Consider the following 23,427-nt stretch of genomic DNA (forward strand, 5'->3'; position numbering starts at 1 on the left):
TGACTAGGAGCTGGGAGGAGGAGCCCCATCTCTTTGGCCACACCAACTTGGGGATGGAGCTTCCATCAAGCTGAGCTGAGGGAGGGAAGAGGATGGAGGTGAGTCAAGGCTCCAAGGCCACACTCTCCTTACCAAGTTTATTAGGTGTTCCTGAATCGATGTTTCCTCATTTGCTACATGCCCTGTGATAATTTCCAGAGATCTTAAATGGTTGTTTTGTATAATTTTCTCTAGTTTTGTATGTTTCACTGGAGAGTGGGTCTGCAAAGCTCCTCCCACTGCCATCCCACCTCTGCACAGATTTTTACCATTACATTCCAGGCAAGCAGTCACAGAATTTGAAGAATAAGGTTCTGTACTGTGACGCAGTTGAGGATACACATCTCCGTTCTGATCTTCGAATGAGGAAGTTATGGCAGGGAAGCCAGCTGCCTGTTGTCAATCTCCCTCATGGCTCTCTCTTGCTCTCCCTCTTTCTGGCCCTGCAGACAGCTGGCCACCACTGGCTGAAGGATGACCCCTCCCCCCAGGGGGTAGATGCAAAAAAATGCTCCGGGTGCATCCACACCCATTCAGGCAACATACCTCCACAAGGAGAAAGGCCAATAATGGAACAACTTCCTGAGGAAAACATTAATCTGGAAATTTCTCTTTCCCTCTAATTCAGGGTTCCTTCCCTTTTTTCATGCCACGGACCCCTGCAGATGGTTACAACTTCCTTCCCTAAATAATGGTTTTAAATGCCTAAAATAAAATACATAAAAATAGGGGAGCCTGGGTTCACTCAGTGGCTCAGTGGGTTGAGCCTCTGCCTTCAGCTCAGGTCATGATCTCAGGGTCCTGGGATGGAGCCCCACATCGGGCTCTCTGCTTGGCGGGTAGCCTGCCTGCCTCTCTGCCTCTTTGCTTATTTGTGATCTCTCTCTCTCTCTGACAAATAAATAAATAAAATCTTTTCTTAAAAATGCATAAAAATATAAAGGAAACCAATTACCAAAAAAAAACCTATCACAGTATTTTCTAAATATGATATACTAAACATCTGCTTCTTTGGGAACATATTAAATAGCAAGAACTAGTGGAAGGGCTAATCATTTAGAATCCTCAGTGGGACATAAATGATTTTTCTGCAGAAACTCTAAAGTGACATGAAAATATCTCAATAGTTTCTCAATATTCAATATTTATCTCAATATCCTGACCACAAAATCAGAAATACAGTTAATACATGGTTTTGTCTACATTTTCCAGTGAAAAATGCTAAATTTGGTTAGAGAAAATCAAGACGTATTCTTTCCCTATCCCCATTCCCCTGACCCCTAAAGCCTATGAGTGCTTGACTAAGACCCAATACTAGGAGTGTGATCTGGACCAGTCATCTGTCCCTGAGGAATGTCCAAACAAGACTCTGAGCAAAGCACAACCTGAATCCGGCTCCCGGAGAGACAGCCTAGGGGAAATGAATTATCCCCAGAAGAAATACAAATGTTTGGAAAAGAAAATCAGTGCCTAATCGGTGAAATCAACGGCCTGTTGGATGAGTGGGGCAAATCAAAGGAAAAGAGGTTGAAATTTCCAGACTCTAATCTAGTCACAGAGAAGGTTTTACAACAAGAAGCCGAGACTGATGGTATTCACCAGTTGGTTGTAGAAGTAACTGAGAATATGAAGGAGGGCAATGAAGAGTGGCTTCTGAGTGTGGGCACTCTTCTCCCTAGCGATCTGCTCCCTCTCCTCGATCTTGCTCTTCCTCAATCCTTAGGACAGCTTGTCCAGGCAACATCTGGTCTGTGGCAGGCTCTGCCCAGTTACTCCTGGCAGACGATGCACTGTCTGGGGTCTCCAGCATCAGAGTGTGCTTTGTGACCAGATGTTATCCCTGAGCTGATACAAACACCTGTGCTCTCACAGAGGGTACACCCAAACCTGTGGTTTTAAGCTTATTTCGTAGCTGAAAAACAATGAAGTTGAAAAGAAAGGAGAAAAGTAAATGCAAACGATTGTGGGGGGAAAAAAAAAGAACTGACTTAACACTCTGGAATTATTGACCTATTATTGACTTCACCATTTTCCTGAGGGACACATACTACAAATATAACTGTGTGTATATGTGTATATATATATATATATATATATATATATATATATACATTATATATATAATATATAACTCTTCTCTAAACTAAGTTCAATTCTTTAAGGAAACTCAGCTGTCCAAAACTCCAGTGGCCATGTATTTGAGATACATTTGATATGCAGGGAAAATATTAAAACATCAGGAAAAAGTCCAAGTTAACAAATGGTGTCACTGTTATTTGCAATACAATAGGCAGAAGTAAGCCAGACATCAACGATATTAAACTAATTTCTTTGTCCTATCCAGGATGGCTTTTACAATATCTTTTAGTGAGAAAAAAAGAAATCTGGAGACCTGAGGCATGAGGCTACATTTCCTCATTAGCCTCCTTGATCTCATGAATCCCTTTCATACCACCTCTCCACACCCAGCTTCCTCAACTAATCTTAATTCAAAAACCAGATTGGATCTCCCACCACCATCTCAGCACAGGAAGCTGGGTCTTTAGGGATCTTCTAGAAACTGCAAATGCTGCCAGGCTGCTCTTCGTGTGCCCTCTGCTGGCCACACACGGAAGCAGGAGAAGTCTCCACAGAAAGGTAAAAAGAAAGGGTCACGTAAGAAAAGTCCAAGAAAAAGATTCAGGGTGATTGCAGAAGAAAAAAAAAACTAAGTAAGAATCTCCAACAAGGCATCCTGGCTATGAAAACAAACAAAAGTTGACCATATTAAGAGTAGAAAAACCCAAAATCATCTTCAAGGATTCAGAAAATAAAAACCAGAAAAAAATTGTTGGAAGAAAGCAAAAATGTGCTGCCATTTTGTTTTGTCACTGAGAAAATGAGAAGTGGGTGTTCACAGTTTTCAAATCTTAGCATTTTTGGCCTCTGGGCTTCAGGACTGATGCTCAAGACACAGGAGGAGGTGGACACAACAGCTCAAGGGCCCCACCTCACACTCTAGAAGTCTTTCCAAAGTAAGGTTAACCAATGAAGGACTCCTAGAACTCAACAACAAAACACACAACCCAATTCAAAAATGGGCAAAAGATTTAGAAAGCCACGTCTCTAAAGACATACAAATGGCCAACAAGCACATTAAAAATGTCCAACATCACCAAGAATTAGGGAAATACAAATCAAAACTCCAATTGGAAGGGGAGGTGAACAATGAGAGACTATGGACTCTGAAAAACAATCTGAAGGGTTTGAAGGGGGGGGTGGAAGGTTGGGGGAACCAGGTGGTGGGTATTAGAGAGGGCACGGATTGCATGGAGCACTGGGTGTGGTACAAAAAATGAATACTGTTATGCTGAAAATAAATTAAAAAAATGATTATTAAAAAAAAAACTCCAATGACACAATTACCTCACACCCATCAGAATGGCTACCACAAAAACAAAACAAACAAAAAGCCCCCCACAAGATGTGGAGAAACTGGAACCCTTGTGCGAATGTAAAATGATTCAGCTGCTATAGGAAATGGCAAGGATGCCCAGACTGTGGGGTTTAGAGAGCTTGGGGCTGGCAAGCTCATCAGTGTGTGGGAGGGTGGTAGGCCCAGAGAGGGCATGGAAGCTCCAAGATCCTTCCCACATACCTCTTCCTATGCATCTCTTCTTTCTGGCTGTTGCAGAGCTGTATTCTTTGTAAGAAACCAGTTACAGAGACTTAAGTACTCTCCCTGAGTTCTGTGAGCCATTCCAGAAAATTATCCAACCTGAGGGAGGGAGTGTGCAAACCCCTGATTCATGGCCAATTGGTTAGAAGCATAGGTCACAACCTGGGACTTGGGATTGGCATCTGAAGTGGGGGCAGTTTTATGGGACTGAACCCTTCATCCGTGGGGTCTGCCCTAACTCCAGGCAGTTAGAATTGAATTAGAATTGTTGGACATGTAGTTGGAGTCCAGAGAGTAGGAGAATTCCTTGATAGGAGGGGAAAAACTCCACACATTTGATGTTAAAAGTGTTCTGAACATAAAAGAAACAAATTTTAATATCCAAAAGAATTGAAAGCAGGGTCTCGAAGACACATGACTACACCCATGCTCTTAGCAGAGTTATTCATAAATAGCCAAGTGTCCATTGATAGATGAATGGGTAACCCAAATGTGGTATAGCCAACCATATGGTGGAATATTATTCAGCCTTCAAAAGGAAGAAAATTCTAACATCTACTACAAGGATGAACTTTGAGGACATTACCCTAAGTAAAGTAAGCTAGGCACCAAAAGACAAACACTGTGCAATTCCACTTAGATATCTAGTCAAATTTTTTTTGAAAGATAATTGGAAACAATGCATCAATACAATCACTCCTTCATTTGCTGCTCTGCCCCACATCTGACTCAGCTTCTAGAAACTTAGAAAGTGAAAGCTAGCAAGGGTTTGGAGATCCAGTTCAACTTTACAGATTAAAACAATGGAGGTCACAATAGCAAGGTAACCTGAGAAGGTATCAGGGGGGTAGTGGTAGAGATGGGATTACAAGGCTCCTGTTGCCCAGACTGGAGCCTTACCCTACACCACAACCCCAACAAGGATGGCCCATTTCTTTGTTTTACGTAGGCTCCATACCCAGCGTGGGGCTTAAACTCATGACCCTGAGATCGAGAGTCATATGCTCTTCCAACTGAGCCAGCCAGGCACCCCAGTCCATTCCTTGATGGAAATGAAAATAATAATGCTTATCCATTCAGGGCTCCTTCCCACACATCACTGGTGTGGGAGGTCAGATGAACCTATGATGAAATGTACCTTTGGTTAAAATCAAGGTGATTGGAATTTCAAAGGCCCCTGAACAAACCTGGGGAGATGGGGAGAGAAATATGAGCTACTTAAATGTGAGCAGGGCACATGGAGAGTTTTTTGGGGTTTTGTTTTTTGTTTTGTTGTTGTTGTTGTTTTTCCCATTGAGTTATTTTGTAATAGTTTCCAGCATGAGTCTTAAAAGGAATATCACCCTTCAGGCAGAGTCTTTCTGCCTATCTAAATAATGTCACAGTATGACACCTGCCTATAAATTATTTTTATTTTACTTTGATGATCGGGAAAAGATCTCAAGATATATGATGAAATCAGAGCTAACAACTAACTTGTAGTTGATGGGCTAATTTTATTAAAGTAAGGACATGTTTGTTTAAACTGAAAAGAAAACTGTTCTCACTGGACTCTGCTTTGGCTGGGATCCTTGAAATTAAGGCCAAGGTGCTGATAATAATGACTCACACCGTCGGCCATTTCCGTCCTCTTAAACGCACATGGTACTGGGGGGGGACAGCAGCTCAGAGATGCGGCTGGCCGACCAATCAGTTCTCTGCCCGCCCAAAATCCTTGGTTGAGGTCCCTTTCCTCAATGGTTTCCTCTGAAAGATTCACTTTCAGATGGTAAGGCTTTGCCCAAATAAGCTTCCGAGGGCTGGCGATGGCTCGCTGTGCAGCAGCGTGTGAGGTAGATTCTCTTCGCAGTTGGCAGACGCTTCTGCTGTGCTTTCACCAGGTGGCTGAGTGTTGTCCCTGACCAGAACCTCTGGCTTCCGGTTCCCACAGCTGGGATGCCCCGCCCCCCGCCCTGCCCCCCAGTCCCACCCCGCCCCGCCCCGCCTATGGTCCTGGTCTGCAATCTTGCCTCAGATTGTAACTCTTCAAATCCTGAGGAATGTCTTCTTCGTCCACGGGTTGTTTAGGGTTCAACTGGCCACTCAGAGTTAAAAAGGAGTATCTCAAGCCCCCTGCCATGCTGAAAGGAGAAAAAAAAGTGGAAATAAATAAACCTCACAGGTAGTATCCCCAGGTCTGTACAAAATATACCTCTTTATAGATCTAGCCAGAAAGGAGTGATTGAGACCCCTGTTTTTCTCCTAGCTTGTGGCTTGCTTGATGAGAATTAACCTCTCTTGGTTAGAAATCTTTGGAGGCAGAAAAAGAAGAGATCAATCCCATACAAAACTTTGGAGAGAAAATAAATATTTGTTTATTACTGAATAAACTATACTGTTATCCTAAGACAGTGTTCCATAGAACCCCAAAATGCCTTTCAAAAGTGTCTCAGCCCCTCCTCCCAATATCATTAATGTATGGTGCTTTGACGGAGCAGGACCTCAGGAAGGCCCACTTCACAAAAGGGAGGCAGACAACTTAGATGTTTTTTGTTTTTGTTTTGTTTTGTTTTGTTTTTCTGAGAAAGACGTAGGACTTAAATTTGGATCTCAGCCCCCTGAATTTTCATCACACACATCATGATCTACATGAAGGAACATGTCATAAAAACAGATGAACGGAGTGATTTAAGTAAAATTATCTTAGACACTAAAATGTCAAAACACCTCCCGTTCCTTCACTTGCAACAGATTAATCACACTTTTTAAAATTCATATTTTACTAAAATGAGTTCATTTAGAAATCCCACTCACCAAATATTTAACCCTACAAAGTTTAACATAGAGAAAATATAGTCTCCACCAACTAACATTCCAATGTAGGCAATGGATACATTCTGCAGAAAAAGAGAGAGGATTAGTCATTTTAAAAGGGAAGGATTTAGGGGGAAAATACATATAGATGGTAAAACCTGAGACTAAATATTTTAGTTACTTTGCCCAGAGACATACACAGTAGCTGCTCACAGAATGTTGAATGAATGAAGAAAAAACCATTACATATGGCTTTCCGTGGCATGATAATTACAGAACACTGCATCATTCATGCCCCTTACAGTTAATACACAGGAAAAGAAAAAAAAAAAGATGTAAGTGTTGAGCTGTAATCAGCTTTTCAGATCCCATCTCTTCAGCATCACTGGCTGGTAAATTTTAATCATACTGGACCCTAAACTTGCATGGATTAGACATCCAGCAAATTCCAAGCAGTGCCCTGCCCTGTATATTCTAGGAGGAGATGGGTGGCCAACAGTCTACTGCTAGAGCGGACAGTCTTTCTAACTCATTCTATTGGTGTGATTGGAAAATCAAAGCAACTGTGGGACAGAGCACAGAACACCCTGCCCTCCTCTTCACTGCTGTGTGTATTCAGACGCACAGACACAGACACACCTACATATAGTCCATGAGTTTAGTACCTTATACATTGTGCATATATCTACATTAAAAACAGGTCTTCACAAGGCTTCCCTTTCCTAGTCAACAGGTTCTCCCAGAACCACGTTTACAAACAAGGCACCTAACAAGGCATCTTGGTGAATACAGAGATTTGGAAATTTTTTTCTGCTTTGTTTACTTCATTTTCTCAGACCCTCCCCTCGGAGACCACCCTTGAATTAAAGGTCGTAATTTGTCTCTCCTTTTTAAATTAGCAAGCCCTCCCTCTGGTTCATGGATTAGGGGATGAGAAGATCTAAGAAGAGGTGACCCAGGTACAGCTGCGAAGGTCACAAGTCTCCACGCTTTCTCTACCCACCCCCCCCCACCCCGGCCCCGCCCCCCCCCCGTTACAACCATAAAATCGAACCCTGCTCCTCTTGTGAAGACTGGATTCACGGCCAGTTCCCCGTTTCCCAAGGCTTCACCTGCTTACCTTGATGGCTCCAACCACTGCTGTTGTGAGGGCCGAATTGTAAAAGCTGCATAGAACTGTGGAGTACATCAACAGAAACCTGGGACAAGGAGGAAATGCTTGGATGCGCGGCTGACTCGTGGGGCAGAACAGATTAAGAAAAGTCTATGTATCACCGACCCACAAGTACTTCAAACAAATGGAGACAAACATACCATGAAGAGTTTATAACCTACATCTTTAAACACTCCCATTATAATTCCAACTTTCTATAGGAAAATGGCCCAGTTGGGCACTGGCCAAATTTTCTGCCTTAAGACTTCTTTTCATTCTGTCTGTGCATTTCCCATTATGTTTCCATGTAAAGGCGGGAAGAATGGGGAGTTTCTTTTAATGGTCTGAAATCTTTTAACAGCTATGTCACAGCAGTGGTCTTTAATCCTCGGGGTGCATCAGAATCTCCAGGCACACTTTGTAACACACAAGAATGCCTGATGGCAGTTCTCCCTCAGCTGGTTTGAGGTGGGTCCCTCGGCTGGGCGCAGCTTCGAAGCTCCAACAGGTAATACGAATGTGCAGCCACTGAGAACCACTGGTGTGTCGAAGGGAAAATCAGCAAGGGATTGCTGGCTTTGGACAAAAGAGACTGAAATTGATGGATTCCACAGTAAACAGACCACAAAAAGAAAAGGCATCCAGTCTGGTAAGGAAGAAGTCAAACTTCCACTGTTTGCAGATGACACGATACTATGTACAGAAGATCTGAAAGACTTCACCAAAAAACAGCGAGAACTGATAAGCGAATTCAGTAAAGCAGCAGGATACAAAATCAATGTACAGAAAACTGTTGCATTTCAATGCACTAATAATGAAGCAGCAGAAAGAGAAATTACAACAACAACCCTATTTACAATGCACCAAAAATAATACAAAGCCTAAGAATAAACTTAACCAAAGAGGAGAAAGACCTATACTGAGAAAACTATAAAACATTGGTGAAAGAAATTGAAGATGGCACAAAGAAATGGAAAGACACTCCATATTCGTGGATTGGAAGAACAAATGTGGTTAAAATGTCCATACAAAGCAATCTACACATTTAATGCAATCCCTATAAAAATACCCATAGCATTTTTCACAGAACTGGAACAAACAATCCTAAAATTTGTATGGAACCACCAGAGACCCTAAGTAGCCAAAGCAATCCCATAAAGCTGGAGATATCACAGTTCTAGACGTCAAGTTATATTACAAAGTTGTAGCAATCAAAACAGTATGGTACTGGCACAAAAACAGACATATAGACCAATAAAACAGAATAGAAAACCCATAAAGAAATCCACAATTATATGGTCAATTAATTGTTGACAAAGGAAGCAAGAATAGGCAAGGGAAAAACAGTCTCTTCAACAAACAGTGCTGGGAAAACTAGACAGCAATGTGCAAAAGAATGAAACTGGTCCACTTTCACCATACACAGGAATACTCAAGATGGATGAAGGACCTAAATGTGAGATTTGAAATCATAAAAATCCTAGAAGAGAACACAGGTAGTAATTGCTTTGACATTGGCCATAACAACATCTTTCCAGATAGGTCTCCTGAGACAAGGGAAATGAAAGCAAAAATGAACTATTGTGACTACATCAAAATAAAGAGCTTCTGCAAAGCAAAACTGTAAGGTTTTTTATTACTAAGTTTTTATAGATTTTGGAGACTACTCCTTTATCAGATCTATCATTTGCAAATACCTTCTCTCATTCAAAAGGCTGCCTTTTAGTTTTGTTAGACAAAGACAAATACCATATTAACTCACTCGTATGTGGGATTTAAAAAAACAAAGTAAGTGAGCAAAAGAGGGAGAAGGGGGAACCAAACCAAGAAACAGCCTCTTAACAATAGAGAACAAACTGATGGTTACGAGAGGGGAGGTGGGTGTAGGGATGGGTGAAACAGCTGATGGGGATTAAAGAGAAAAGAAAGGAAAAGGAGAAAGAAATTAATAGATTCCACATGCCAATAACACTCCTGTGTCCTATGTTCAAAGTTAATTCACCAGGCATTCAACATTGATCTCTATAGTGACACTTACTGCTAAGAAAATGACTAAGGAATTGTGACAAACACCAATCAAAAAATGAAAATATATATATATATGGCACCTGGGTGGTTCAGTGGGTTAGAGCCTCTGCTTTCGGCTCAGGTCATGGTCCCAGGGTCCTGGGATCGAGCCCTGCATCGGGCTCTCTGCTCAGCAGGGAGCCTGCTTCCCTCTCTCTCTGCCTGCCTCTCTGCCTACTTGTGATCTCTGTCAAATAAATAAAATCTTTATATATATATATATATATATATATATATATATATATGAATACAGAATCCACTCAGAAGAAGTATGTTCATTCCAATCAAGAAATAAAGAAAATAAGCTGCAACCTAAGTGGGGTGCAAAATTCAATCCACCCAAAAAAGATACAAAGAGATCATAAGGTGTGTTGGATTTTAAAACTAAATCCCAGTTAGGAGGCATAAGCCTGAATCCCCATTGGCAGAACAGAGGGAATCAGACTCTTACGAAAGGGCTCAGCCTATGTCCTTATGTGTTAGGTAGTCTCTTCCTGAAAAAATTTAGTGCCCAGTCCCCAGTCCAGGCCAGAATCTCTCTTAGTAACAGAATCCAGATCACAAATCAACACAGTAACCACTCGGCCTAAGTGTGTTTCTTATCAGGGATGGTAAAGAAAAAAAATCTGAAGAGCTAAAGCACACCAAGCTTTTATGTTAAGGAAGAAATTCCATTATAAACTTAAATTCTGTAATCTTCAGAATTACTATATGTCTCTGTGATAAAAGTAATTACAATAATTTGACAAGTTACAGGACCCAACATCTTGGCCTCTGTGGTTTGAAAATGAAATGTACAATGGGATTAGACTTGCAGCTTTCATTGGAAAGAAGTAAGAAAACCTGTGTCAGTCTGAACACAATATTTGACGTTTAAAAGAAGCTGTTTACCAAATTTCTAAGTTGGGTTTACTAGATTTCAAAGAATTGCTTAGGTTTGTGAAGCAACCTGTCTCATAAGCTTTGCAGAGGACCTCATTAGGGCTTGGAGTAGCTGGAGGAAAATCAGATGAATCATATTTGTAAATGTAATTTAAAATGCTTACTTTTTTTTTTTAATTCACTGAGTGGTAAAAAAAAAAAAAGACCAACTTACAGTAAATTGTTTAGGAGATTTTCATCAGCTAAACTTGAGTTAATAAGCCATTAATCAAACAGTTAAATGTCCTTATGTTAATACAAAAATTGCTAGCGTCATAAATGGAGCAACAGTATTTATAAATTGAACCTAAAGCCTTAAAAAAATCAAAGTTTTTAAAATGTTTATAATTTTAATAAATTCAACATGAATCCAGAACCCCAGGAATAATCCTATTCATGCATAAAATAAAAAGATAGTAACATCAACGTGATGTTACTGAGTGCCTACTCTGTTCAGCACAGACAGTAAGAGTAGATAACCCACAGCATCTTCCCTGAGGAGGGAGTCTAATAAAATACTAGAGATTACACCACAAGGGAGCGGTCTAACCCAACCTAGGGACACAGAAAAGTTTCCTGCAGGCTTCCTAAATGAATGCAGCTTTAAACCCAAGGCAATCGTGGATATTATTTTTATTTTTGCTTAAAAATTCCTACTCTGGCATTCCAATCATGCAATGTTTTCTCCATCCTACCTTTTAGTGAAACCACCTCCACCTGCATTCAGAATTGGCTGATACCTTGGATCCACCCACTATGAGTGTGGGCAAGTAGGACACACACTCACCAGCTGGGCTGAGCATAGGAGGAGCCCCCCCACCGGTTCTCTGAGGCCTGCGGGTGTCTGAAATAGCCAGGTCTTAAGAAAAAGAGCCTCTAGACAAAAGGCTGCATTTCTCAGTATAACCAGTAGGTGTCACCAGAGAGGCTAAAATAAAACAGTAAGGATCAAAGTAGTTTATTCCAATTTTCTAAGAAACAATCTATTTCTATATGCAGATAGGCACCTATGTAGTCCTTTGGCTAAAACGACCAAGGTAAAAAGAACCTCCATTAACTCAGTACAAAGAAAACCAGACCACTTTTAATGCTAAAAATGTCAACCTCTGCCTGACAGTAGTTTTAATTTTAGCCATCTGTGGATTTATAAAATGCAAAGATATTTAAAAATAGCTTCCTGCCATTCTGTATTTCTAAATCAGATATCACCTATGTCTACTTGAAAAAGAATAGCACATATATGTGATTCACATTCAGACAACAGGTGCCAGCAGTATGCTTGGGTTTATAGGTCCCCGAGAGATGGACATGTTCATGGAGAAACCCCTAGAACAGAACTCCTGCTCCAAGGTACTTACTCTTTCTGAAAAGAAACTAACTGATTTACCCAAGTTGTATGGCACACTCATGGTAGTCACAAATAGTACTCAAATGACCTCCTTTACAATGTGTCCTGGTTATCATTCTGTGAAGGTACATTTACATAAACTCAACACTCAAAACATCAACTCAATAAATGTTCAAATAATAACAGGCCATGTTTACACACCTCCCATCAACCACAGTGGTACCCTAGCATAGTATTCTAATTTCAGACTTCAAAGAATTTCAAGTAATCTCATCTCACCCATCTCTTGTAAGAACACACTCCTACCCAAGGCCTCAGTGCAGTGCCAAGGATGCCAAAGTCATGGGGTTTATATGGTTCATCTTCCCAGAGCACCAATTTTACATTAAGATTTGGTTTACTGGGAATGTGGGAATATTGTTCCTGTGCCCCAGCTATCCTCAGAATCCTGTTTTCTTTTATGCACACATTACAGCAGTTATCAGTGAAGGTTCAAGGAATAGAACATTTGTTATCCTGTGATTAAAAAATACTTGGTACTTTTGTGTTTTTACTGAGAAATATATTACAGCTTCAGTGGGACCAAAGGGTCTGCTACTGGGGAAGAAACAGATTAGGATAATCATTTCCAAAGCCTGAGGGCTGGTGCCAGTTGCTGGTATGAATGAACCAGAACCCATAATTTTTCAGCAAGATTAAAAATACCTGCAGAATTTGTGGAGCATAACAAATAGCATGGAGGACAAGGGGAGATGGAGAGGAGAAGGGAGTTGAGGGAAATTGGAAGGGGAGGTGAACCATGAGAGACTATGGACTCTGAAAAACGATCTGAGAATTTTGAAGGGGTGGGGGGTGGGAGGTTGGGGGCACCAGGTGGTGGGTATTGTAGAGGGCACGGATTGCATGGAGCACTGGGTGTGGTGCAAAAATAATGAATACTGATATGCTGAAAAAAATAAAATTAAAAAAAAAATACCTGCAGAACTAGCTTTTTTTTTTTTAAAGATTCATTCATTTTAGAGAGAGAGTATGTGCATCTATAAGTGGAAGGAGGGCCAGAGGGAGAGAATCCTCCAGCAGACTCCCCGCTGACCACTGAGCCCCATAGGGATTGATCTCATGCCCTGAGATCATGACTTGACCAGAAATCAAGAGCCAAACACTTAACTGACTGAGCCACCCAGATGCCCCAGAGCTAACTTTTTAATATCTAGTTTGTCAGCTTAAATTTCAGTCTAAATTTTACTTTTGCTGGGGTGCCTGGGTGGCTCAGTGGGTTAAGCCTCTACCTTCAGATCAGGTCATGATCTCAGGGTCCTGGGATCAAGCGTAGCATTGGGCTCTCTGCTCAGCGGGGAGTCTGCTTCCTCCCCTCTCTCTGCCTGCCTCTCTGCCTACTTGTGATCTCTGTCAAATAAATAAATAAAATCTTAAAAAAAAATTTTTAAATTTTACTTTTGCCTGCGTTAAACTTTCTTAGCACCCACAATCCAGTTTACCTTCCTGACATAATTAAACTCCATCATATGCTTTATCAACAAACTCCTGATTACAAATTGCATTTCTGAAAGCTGAGTCTACTGTAACCCAAAAGAAAATTAAAAGTCTGCCCTTTTCACCATTGCATTCACTTATCATCCATTTTTAATGTGTTATAATTTTGTAATTGTATATTCAACATGGGACAGGGGTTTGATGGTTAGAAAACCCAAGTTTGAAATGCAAACTTGAAAGAGTTGAAGAAAGTAAGAAGCTGAGCATCACATTTCTCTGGAATCAAGGGTTGGGATGCCTATGTGTGAGCCCTGAGTCATTCCTTGAGCAGGGACCAAAGAAAAGGGGCGAGCCCTGTACCAGTTATCCTCAAAAGGGAGAATGTGCTCAGAAGCTTACAATGGCTTCTCTTACTATGAAGAAGTAAATATCCCAATCCTTTGAAAGAGAAACTTCAAGAAAGGATTCTGAAAAAGCCACCATACCAAAATTGAAACTTCCTTCCAGAGCAGTTTCAAATTCAAATTTGACCAGTGAAAGAAAAGTACAGTTGACCCTTGAATGACACAGGAGCTAGGGGTGCTGACCCCCTGCCCAGTAAAAAATCCGGAGATAACTTTTGACTTCCCAAAAACTTAACTGCTAATAGTCTACTGTAGACCAGAAGCCTTACTGAGAACATAGGTAATTAACACATATTTTGTATATTATATGTATTATATACTGTATTCTAATAATAAAGTAAGCTAAAGAAAATGTTATTGAGAAAATCATAAGAGAAAATGCACTTACAGAGTTGTATGTATTCTTTGAAAAAAATCCACACAAAATTGGACCCACACAGTTCAAATATGTATCGTTCAAGGGTCAACTATGCATGTAATAGGAAAAAAATGCTGAAGCCATGGACTGTTGGTAGAACCAATTCTGGCTGGGGTGAAAACACACTGACCTCAAGAAATAGAAATATTAACAATAACAATCACACTTAACATTCCTGAGCATTTTCTGTGTGTCCGGCATGTGCTGAGGGCTCATCACTCTAGCTCATTCAATCCACCTAACCCCATTCTATGAATCACATACTTTATCTCCTTATTAAAGATCCCATTTTAAAAATAAGGAAATTGAGGCTGAGAGTGGTTAGAAAACTTGTCCAAGGACTCAGAGCTAATAAGTGGCAAACCCAGGGCATCTGATTACAGAGTCTGGACACCTAGCTGTTGGAATGGTGCCATGATTTTAGTGTCCTCAAAAGACCCACTTTAAAAACAGACCTACCTAATTTTCATCTTTAAATCTGGATGAATCCTAAATCTTAAAGATTTTATCATTTTTTACTGATTTATTTATAATTGGAATGCCTTTATGGCATTTTCATTTGCAAAGGGACTACTGATGACATAATACATTAAGAACTTTTATCAAGAGTATTTGTTTTCTAAGAAGCACATTATTAAGTGGGGGAAAAAAATGTATGGAATTATATACAGATAGGGTCAAACCTCTGACAGGCAAGCCCCAGAGAATGGAGGCTCCCATCTAGGCACTCCTTACCACATCACCACTGAGGACAAAGACTTTGCGGGAGTTAGTTCTTGTGTTCCTTCAATAGTGCAAGTAAAACAAACAAGCAAACAAAAACAGGAATAGCATTTCATCAAGTTTATAGTGAAATGAGAAAATACTTTGAAACTCTGCTGTGTTGTTCATAGGTGAATCTGGGCTTTGTTAGAGAAAGGTATTTTCTAAGTTTGTGTGATATGGATTGAATTTTTTTTTTTTAATCAGAGAGAAAAGAAAAGATGGTTTGACAAAGTGTGACTCAAAAACACAACTTAGATTTTTTTCAGGGTCAAATGGCAGAAAACAACTGAGAAAACTACAACTATTTCACTTAATTTATGCTTTCAGATATTAATAGGCAACATCACGTTTTGGAATAGAATGTGATATCAAGCATGACTTTCAAAAATAAAACTGTTTCATGCTTGCTCCTGGTCTTTCAGGCTGTGTTCCCAGGGATCCTGGGTCCCATCCCACTCCTTGCTGCAAGGCTACTTTCCAGAGAAAGGTGGAGAAGCAAAGACAAAGGGATTTTGCTAGAGCAGACAGAATGTATATTTTGACTTGATTTGTCAAGACATATCACAGATCAAGCTTCTACTTATGGATGGTTTCTTACCCCAAAAAACAGGAAAGAAGAAACTGTATGATAAAGAGAACATTCTTCCATTCATTGAATTCAGTAGCCTATTATGTAAAAAAAAGAAAAAGAAAAGAAAACTAATGGTTAGAATATTAATTGCAGTTTAAATCTATGGCTTTTACCAAATTGTGTGTTTTAGTACAGGAAACACTTTCCCAAACAGAAAATACAACTTTAAAAAAACTCTAGGCAATACCAGTTTGTAATGTTGGGCATATTACTTTTACTTCCCGAATCTCAGATTCACTTTACAAAACAAGGATCTTTTTTTAAAACATCCTCAAAAGGTCAACATGAGGATTTAATGAAATTGTTTAAAACCTGGCAGGTGGCACATATACAACACAGCTATTGTTGCTGTGACTATCTCTCTACTAATCTGTGTTCACAAAATCATGGTTGGGTTTACTTTGTATAAATAATCTTAGAAGAAAGCTTATGATAAAATTAATAATGTTGGCAGGTTCAGAAAACTAAGTCCATGAACTGTTTTCAATAATTTATAAATGTTTGGGGTGCCTCAGTGGCTCAGTCAGTTAAGTGTCTAACTCTTGGTTTTGGCTCAGGTTATGATCTCAAGGTCATAGACTTGAGCCCAGTGTCAAGTTCTGGGCTCAGCACAGAGTCAGCTTGAGATTCTCTCCCTCCCCCTCTGCTCCTCCCACTGCTTGCTCACATGCACTGTCTCACTCTCTAAAATAAATAAACAAGCTCTTTTAAAAAAAGGAATTTACAAATGCTTAGTAAGCATTATGAACAAATAAACTACTTTGTGTATTTACAAAGCAAGCAAGTAATCGGGTGGAGGAGCTGGGACAGAAAATTTTACGAGAGAGATTCAACTCTCCAAGACCTTAGTCTTAGTCTTTTAGCTGAGAAAATGAAATTAACCCTCTTGGAATGAAAGGCAACAATAAAAAGGAGCATTTTATTTGTGCTTTGTCCTTTGCCTGCACCCAAAAATGATTTTAAGGTGACTCAAGGCTATACATTAAGTTTGTACTGAGTAACATAATTGAATATCAGTTCTATTCACTTTCTCCTAGACAAAACTTTATTAGCCAAGTTTTAGTAATTTTATAGATTTAAAGCTATTTAAATCTCTGTCAAGTTTATAGTTCAGAAATTTTAGGCCAATTAGAATGGATTCTTCTCCAATTAATACATTTTTACAATACTTGACATTGTTTCATTAGTGAGACTTTGTCCACTTCTCTTAACAAAAACGAACACATTAAATGTTGATAATTGTTGAAACTGGTCTATGGGTCCATGGGTTTGTTATTACTATTTGTTCTCCTTATATACATAGGTTTGAAATTTTCCATCATAAAATTATTTTCTTTAAATGCTTATTTGTGAAAGAAAAATAATAATAAACATGAATCCATCTTACTGGCAAGCCCAAGCCAATCGAACGTGCAGAAAACATCCAAGGCAGTCAAAGACCAAAACCAAACAAAAAAAACATAGAAAACAATCTATATCTAAAATTAAAACAGGGGCGCCTGGGTGGCTCAGTGGGTTAAGCTGCTGCCTTCGGCTCAAGTCATGATCTCAGGGTCCTGGGATCGAGTCCCGGAGCCCGCTTCCCTCTCTCTGCCTGCCTCTCTGTCTACTTGTGATCTCTGTCTGTCAAATAAATAAATAAAATCTTTTAAATAAATAAATAAATAAATAAAATTAAAATAGAACTGGAAATAATAGAAAACCATATGCTCTGAACTTCAAACCAAGGGAAGCAAAACATTTATTGATTCAACAAGTTGGAAGTATTTCTGCAAACAGTAAATTAAAACTATATATTCCTGAACCACTTGAGGGCCATGTAGTTATTTTCATAAAAATATTTGGATTCTTTGCCACTCTAAATTTTAGTAGATTTTAGCTTTATTTTGTTCCTTTAATAATGATAAAGCTATGCTGGTGACATTTTAAAAAATGATGTAGTATGACATTTATTTTAAAACAGAGGGGCGCCTGGGTGGCTCAGTCAGTTAAGCATCTGACTTTGGCTCAGGTCATGATCTCGGGGTCCTAGGATGGAGCCCCGTGTCGTGTTCCCTGCTCAGCGGGGTATCTGCTTCTCCCTGTCCCTGCATCTCCTGCTCATGCTCTCTTTCTTGCTCACTCTCTCTCTCACACACACACAAATATAAATAAATAAAATATTTTTTAAAAAACAGAAATTAAACAATACAGTACTGCTTCCTTTAGACTTACTATTGTTGTAAAAGTATGGTACAGTATGAATCTTTTTATTTTGCATTTATGTGGGTTTTTTAATCAGAAAAATGAATCTTATTATTTATTCCTATTCATCAACTATAATAAACCATGTACTCTGAACCTATTGCAGCAATTCAAACGACTAAAGAAAGGTCACCCAATCAGTATTTTCCAAAGGCCTATACTGTTGACAAGAGTAGCTGGCATTGCTGACTTTGCTAATCAGAGACAGAATCAAGGTGCTGTTACCAGATCTGTTGACTATATAAGGCCAAGGTCCAGGAGTGAACTCTAGTGCCGTTAGTCATACAAGTCTTACCACAACCTCTGATCTTCTCCAGTCAACCAGGAAAAAATGACTCATCAAAGTACTTCTTCTGTTAATAAGTTAGCATTTTACCCTAATTCATCAATCAACTTTTGGTACAATCACCCCAAACTGCAAATAAAATGCAATTTTATAGACTAACAGACCTAATTACATAAGTTCTCTTCTTTATTGTATTTGGTTCACAATCTAAAATGGATTCAACCATAGTTAAAAGTAACCAACTGAAAGAAACTTGCAACAGAGCAGAACAATCTTACCAGTGAAAAATACCAAATATTTTCTACAGGGATTTAAAAATGACTGATTACAGAAACTGTCCCATATTTTTTGGTACTCTTATCATACAATACTTGTAAATTAAAATAGAGTCAAAGTTTTAATTTCATGACTTCGTATTTTTTCATTTTTATAGTAGACCTTTCTTACAGCTTTAAACACATTCTATTTTTTTCTAAATTATAATTTTCATATAGTTTTTTTTTTTTAAATCTCTATATTTAGTTCTGGAATTACAGTGACTAGTAACCACAACTGGGGCTAGAAGGTACCTTCTGTTTGAAATCTTAGGAGCCTGGTCAAACAGAAGAGGCTAGCCAAGGGTAAATATTGAGAGAGTTTAGCACCAAAAGCCAGAACAGAAGCATAATATTCTCCTAGAACACCACTGTCTAAGAAGTTAGAGTGTATGTTCAGCCTCTTATACTTTCTAAAGATATAAGCACTAGGTTCTGGTTTTTCGTGCATGAAGTAAAGAAGCACTTTTCGTGCATGAAGGAAAGAAGCACTTTTCATATACAATGAAGTAACTGGGAGGACAGTGGAAGATGTGTTCCTCGATCAGACTACCTGGATGGATCCCCTGTATCCCTGGAAGTTATTTAAATACTGGGTTCATCTAAAAGATGAACATAACAGCAGTACCCTTTCCTCAGAGGGCTGTTGTGGAAAGCAGTGAAATAGTTCATGTACAATGCTTTGAACAAAGTCTGATAAGTCCTCAATAATTATTAGCTATTATTTTTGTTATTAATTGAGGAAGTATAATTCTGCAATGTAAGCATTACAAGCAGGTGAAACCTTTTTTTAAAGGCTTATTTATCTTAGAGAGAGAGGGAGTGGGAGGAGGGGCAGAGGGAGAGAAACTTGAAGCAGACTGTCCACTGAGGGCAGAGCCCATTGTGGGGCCCATCCCACGAACCCATGAGATCGTGACCAGAGCCAAAACCAAGAGTCAGACGTTCCCACGAGCCACCCAGGGGCCCCACCCAAGCAGCCCACAAGCAGGCAAAACTTCTAAGAGTACCTGTTACAAGTTCATAAAGCAAAGGTTTGGATGTGGGAACACACATTCCTATGCGAACAATGTTACAAATTATTAACATGATACATCCAGGGGATTTAACTCATAAGGTACCTAAAATTCAGTTTCTGGTTACCATGCCATTCATAGCATTGCTGCTAAGTTCTTCTGCCCCCTCTTTTGGAAAGGGATTGTACCAATAAGAAAGTATAGTTTTAAGAAAGAATGAAAAGCCCCAACATCACCCTAGGAGCCCACAAGAGGCTGCAAACTTCTCGAAGTATTCGAACCCCGGAAAGGCTACAAATGGGATCCACTCAACCTGTGTGCCCACACACGCCTGCTGATCAGTACACACAGCAACAGTGTCCTGTGGTGGGTGAGTAGCCACTGCACAGGGCCCCTCTGAACCCTGATCCTGGGTTCCGCAACCAGAGACTTAGTGTCTGGGGCTTGGCTCTGTGGGCAGATGCAAGGCTGGATGGTAAGTGCTGCCCAGCAAATTTTCTCGCATGAACTTAAGAATCTCCCTTAAGATACAGGCAACACTGGGGCACCTGGGTGGCTCAGTGGGTTAAAGCCTCTGCCTTCGGCTCAGGTCATGATCCCAGAGTCCTGGGATCGAGCCCCGCATCAGGCTCTCTGCTCAGCAGGGAGCCTGCTTTCTCCTCTCTCTCCCTCTGCCTGCCTCTCTGCCTACTTGTAATCTCTGTCTGTCAAATAAATAAATAAATAAAATAAATAAATAAAAGATACAGGCAACACAACAACACAACACAACACTTCTCAGAAGTGTTATGGTTAGCAACTTTCTGAAAAGCAGAGCTTGGCATGGGCTGGCACACTTCAAAGTGGCCAGTAAGGATGCTACAGGCTGAATCTTCACCCTTCCTGAGGGATGGCCTTCACTCCCTCCAGCTGGGCCTCCTCTATTCCTAGACCATTTTATTTGTCTCTCAGGTGAGTGCAGCAAACAGGTGAGCAGGGCAAATACCAAACAACACATTCTCAAAATTCCAAATGTACCTCCCAGAATACTTAGATGCAAAACTCCGTGATCTCTGGAATTTGCTTTAAAATATTCCAGGAGGAAAAAAAGAATGAAAGCAGATGGGAATAGATGAAATAAGAATGGCAAAATGCCAAAAAGTGGTGGTGGGTACGTGAGATTCAATGAATTATTCTATTTTGCATATGTTTCAAAATGTCCATTATAAAGGCAGGAGATAAATAAATCCATTTTTTAAACGATCAAAATCCCCTTCTAAGTTAGTTTTCCCAGGATCCCCACATCAGCAAATAGAGATATTAAGACTCAAATTCAGATTTTACTGTCATTGTTTTCAAAAAATCTTCAAGTCCGGAGTTCTTGTTACTACTTTCTGCTGCTTCCCATGTGTCTGAAGATAAACACCAAAGAAGCGATTGTGCCAAAGGTGCTTGCTGCTGGGGATATCACAGGTCTCGCTTTCAGGGACCCTCCTGCTCATCCTACTTACCACCATTACACACTTCCCTGCAGTGAGTGCCAGAAGTTAACTATTAAGACTTTAAGAGGGGCACCTGGGTGGCTCAGTGGGTTAGGGCCTCTGCCTTCGGCTCAGGTCATGATCCCAGGGTCCTGGGATCAAGTCCTGCGTCGGGCTCTCTGCTCAGCAGCGAGCCTGCTTCCCTTCCTCTCTCTCTACCTACTCCTCTGACTACTTGTGATTTCTGTCTGTCAAATAAATAAATAAAATCTTTAAAAAAAAAAAAAAGACTCTAAAAGACTGCTCAGTTGGACTGCGATGACCATCCTCAGCTTACCTGTTGAAGGTCTCCGGTAGAGACACTAATGATAAGAGTTGGTATAATCATGAAGCAGGCATTGTAGAAAAGCAGTCCATATTTCCCCAACTCCTACAAAAGCAAAGGAAACACTCAATTTTAGAAATACAAAGCATCAGATTTCCTGGAGCCATTTACACAATTATGTATTTATGCAGAGTTAAAAATCTATTCAGACCAACTCTGTGTTGGAATATTTTCAGCAAATTTTTTTTTTTTTTTTTTTTTTAGCAAATTCCTAATGTAAAAGGCTTCACTTCAAGTACATCATGATAGCAAAATAAACATTTATTTTATACAAAAATGACAGATAAAAATGGAGGGCCTCCGAGGTCCCACCCATCTCTACCATTCCGATTTTGTTTCTTTTTTCTAAGTATTGTATTCAGAATGGGAAATCTGGAACAAAATAAAGAACATTGAAAGTGTTAATATAAACAGAACTTCTTAAAAACATCTGCTCTTTCTGTCAAGAGGCAGCAGTGTTAAAACACCAGGTATCTCCTTTTCTAATCTTGCATAAATTTACTTTTCATCAAAGTTGCTACACCCCTTCTCCACCATTTCTCATAAAGGGTGACCTATTGGGACCCTCAAGAGGCAACAAACCTGTTTGTGTAAAATTGCCACCGGTTAAAAAAAAAAACAAAGGGCCATGCAGAAAAAAAACAGCTCGTAGAAACAAGTCTGTCCTTCTGAGCAAACTCCCTCACTCAACACAAAGAACTTGAAACAAGGCAACATATGCCTGGCTCATCCTCCAGGGTTCCTGGAACAGCTGGGGCGGGGGAAGCACGAGGGGCCTTGGCAGGGGGGCAGCCCGGGCAAGCAGGCTCATCTGCCCACCAGTCTCTGGGGGACTGCTCAACGGCTGATCAGGAGAGGCACTTCTCCCTGGCCAGGACCAGATACAATGGCCATGCCACAGAAGAATCTGAAGTCTGGAGGAGTTAAGTGTCCAAGTCACAGAGACCAGGAAAACTTATGTCACCCACGTCTTCAGGCTCCCAAACTGGGGTTGCTTCAGAATACCGCGACTTTGCCTTGCTCACTGAGGAGGACAGCAAAAAACTTTTAAGTTTATTTTGCCTTTCAAAATAATCCCCTCTTTACATATTCTGACTCTGCCTCGAAAATAGTGGTATCTTTTCCCTCCCTATCTGATTTTCACCCAAAACTTTGTAGGGTCAGGGGTAACAAGAACGTATACAGACAGGATAACTGAAAAGAAATCAGTGATTTATAAAGCATACCATGTAAATTAAATTACATGCCAACTTTACAAATTCATTTCTTTTTTCATGCAATTTCAGGGGCCAGATGACAAAGCCTAAAAACCACAGGAGCGAAGGTCTGGTACCTTGGGGTCCATTTTCTGTTTGGTATAAACTCCATTTGCTGCTGTGAAGATATCATTCAGGAATACAAAAATATAGCCTTCCAAGTTAAAGGCGAGGTCAGAACTGGAAGGAAGAACACAAAAAGGAGGATGATTATTCAGAAACTCACACAGCTTGGCCTTCAAAGCCTGCCTGTTTTATCTTTCCCTAATCAAATCCACTTGTGATGCTGGTAACTACCTTTTTTTTTCCTCTGGCATATTTTCCCCCTCTGTGGTTAATTCCTCTGCTCTGCCTCCAGACAAAACAAAACCAGGCCATCAGGTGGCTTCAATTTAATCATGAATGGCTTAACACCAAAGGGACATTAACCATCTTCCTTCAACGGCAAAGGTCTTTCTTTCACTAACAATCAACTGGCATAATCATTGGTGATGCCCTCCTTTTCTAAAGGGAGTGATTTGCCCAACCCACCCAGTGGCTTTGCTTATTATAATAAACAGGGCCATCTCCCCGTACAGCCCTGTGGGGACAGCTGGGCAGTTACTGGGGCAAGAGGGGTCGAATGAGGAACTGACACCTCCATCTGATACCCAGCTGGTCACATCACCCACCGTGATGACTGGGTACCCATCACATCTTGTCCAATGATAAAACAAGGCAGGGATCCATTCCTTCTCCGCAACTCCTCTAAGACTCCCTTCTCCCCATCCTTTTG

The 23,427-nt window shown here is 40.2% G+C and overlaps 1 protein-coding gene across 7 annotated transcripts in view; it reads right to left on the reverse strand.

Annotated features, from left to right (window-relative positions):
• Window positions 1-5,091: 5,091 nt before the first annotated feature.
• Window positions 5,092-23,427, reverse strand: part of SLC35D2 (solute carrier family 35 member D2) — a 49,376-nt gene continuing 31,040 nt past the window's right edge. For 6 of the 7 annotated variants that reach the window (XM_047700431.1, XM_047700428.1, XM_047700429.1 and 3 more), the window contains 6 exons: window positions 22,730-22,832; window positions 21,349-21,441; window positions 15,659-15,726; window positions 7,611-7,689; window positions 6,491-6,573; window positions 5,092-5,817 (listed from right to left, as the gene is read on the reverse strand). In XM_047700431.1, the coding sequence (XP_047556387.1) occupies window positions 5,682-5,817; window positions 6,491-6,573; window positions 7,611-7,689; window positions 15,659-15,726; window positions 21,349-21,441; window positions 22,730-22,832 (562 nt within the window). In that variant the 3' untranslated portion in view covers window positions 5,092-5,681. The remainder of the gene's footprint in view (window positions 5,818-6,490; window positions 6,574-7,610; window positions 7,690-15,658; window positions 15,727-21,348; window positions 21,442-22,729; window positions 22,833-23,427) is intronic. The other variant, XM_047700430.1, reaches the window with a different exon arrangement.

The sequence above is a fragment of the Lutra lutra genome, chromosome 13 (assembly GCF_902655055.1).
Source record: "Lutra lutra chromosome 13, mLutLut1.2, whole genome shotgun sequence".
Taxonomy (NCBI): domain Eukaryota; kingdom Metazoa; phylum Chordata; class Mammalia; order Carnivora; family Mustelidae; genus Lutra; species Lutra lutra.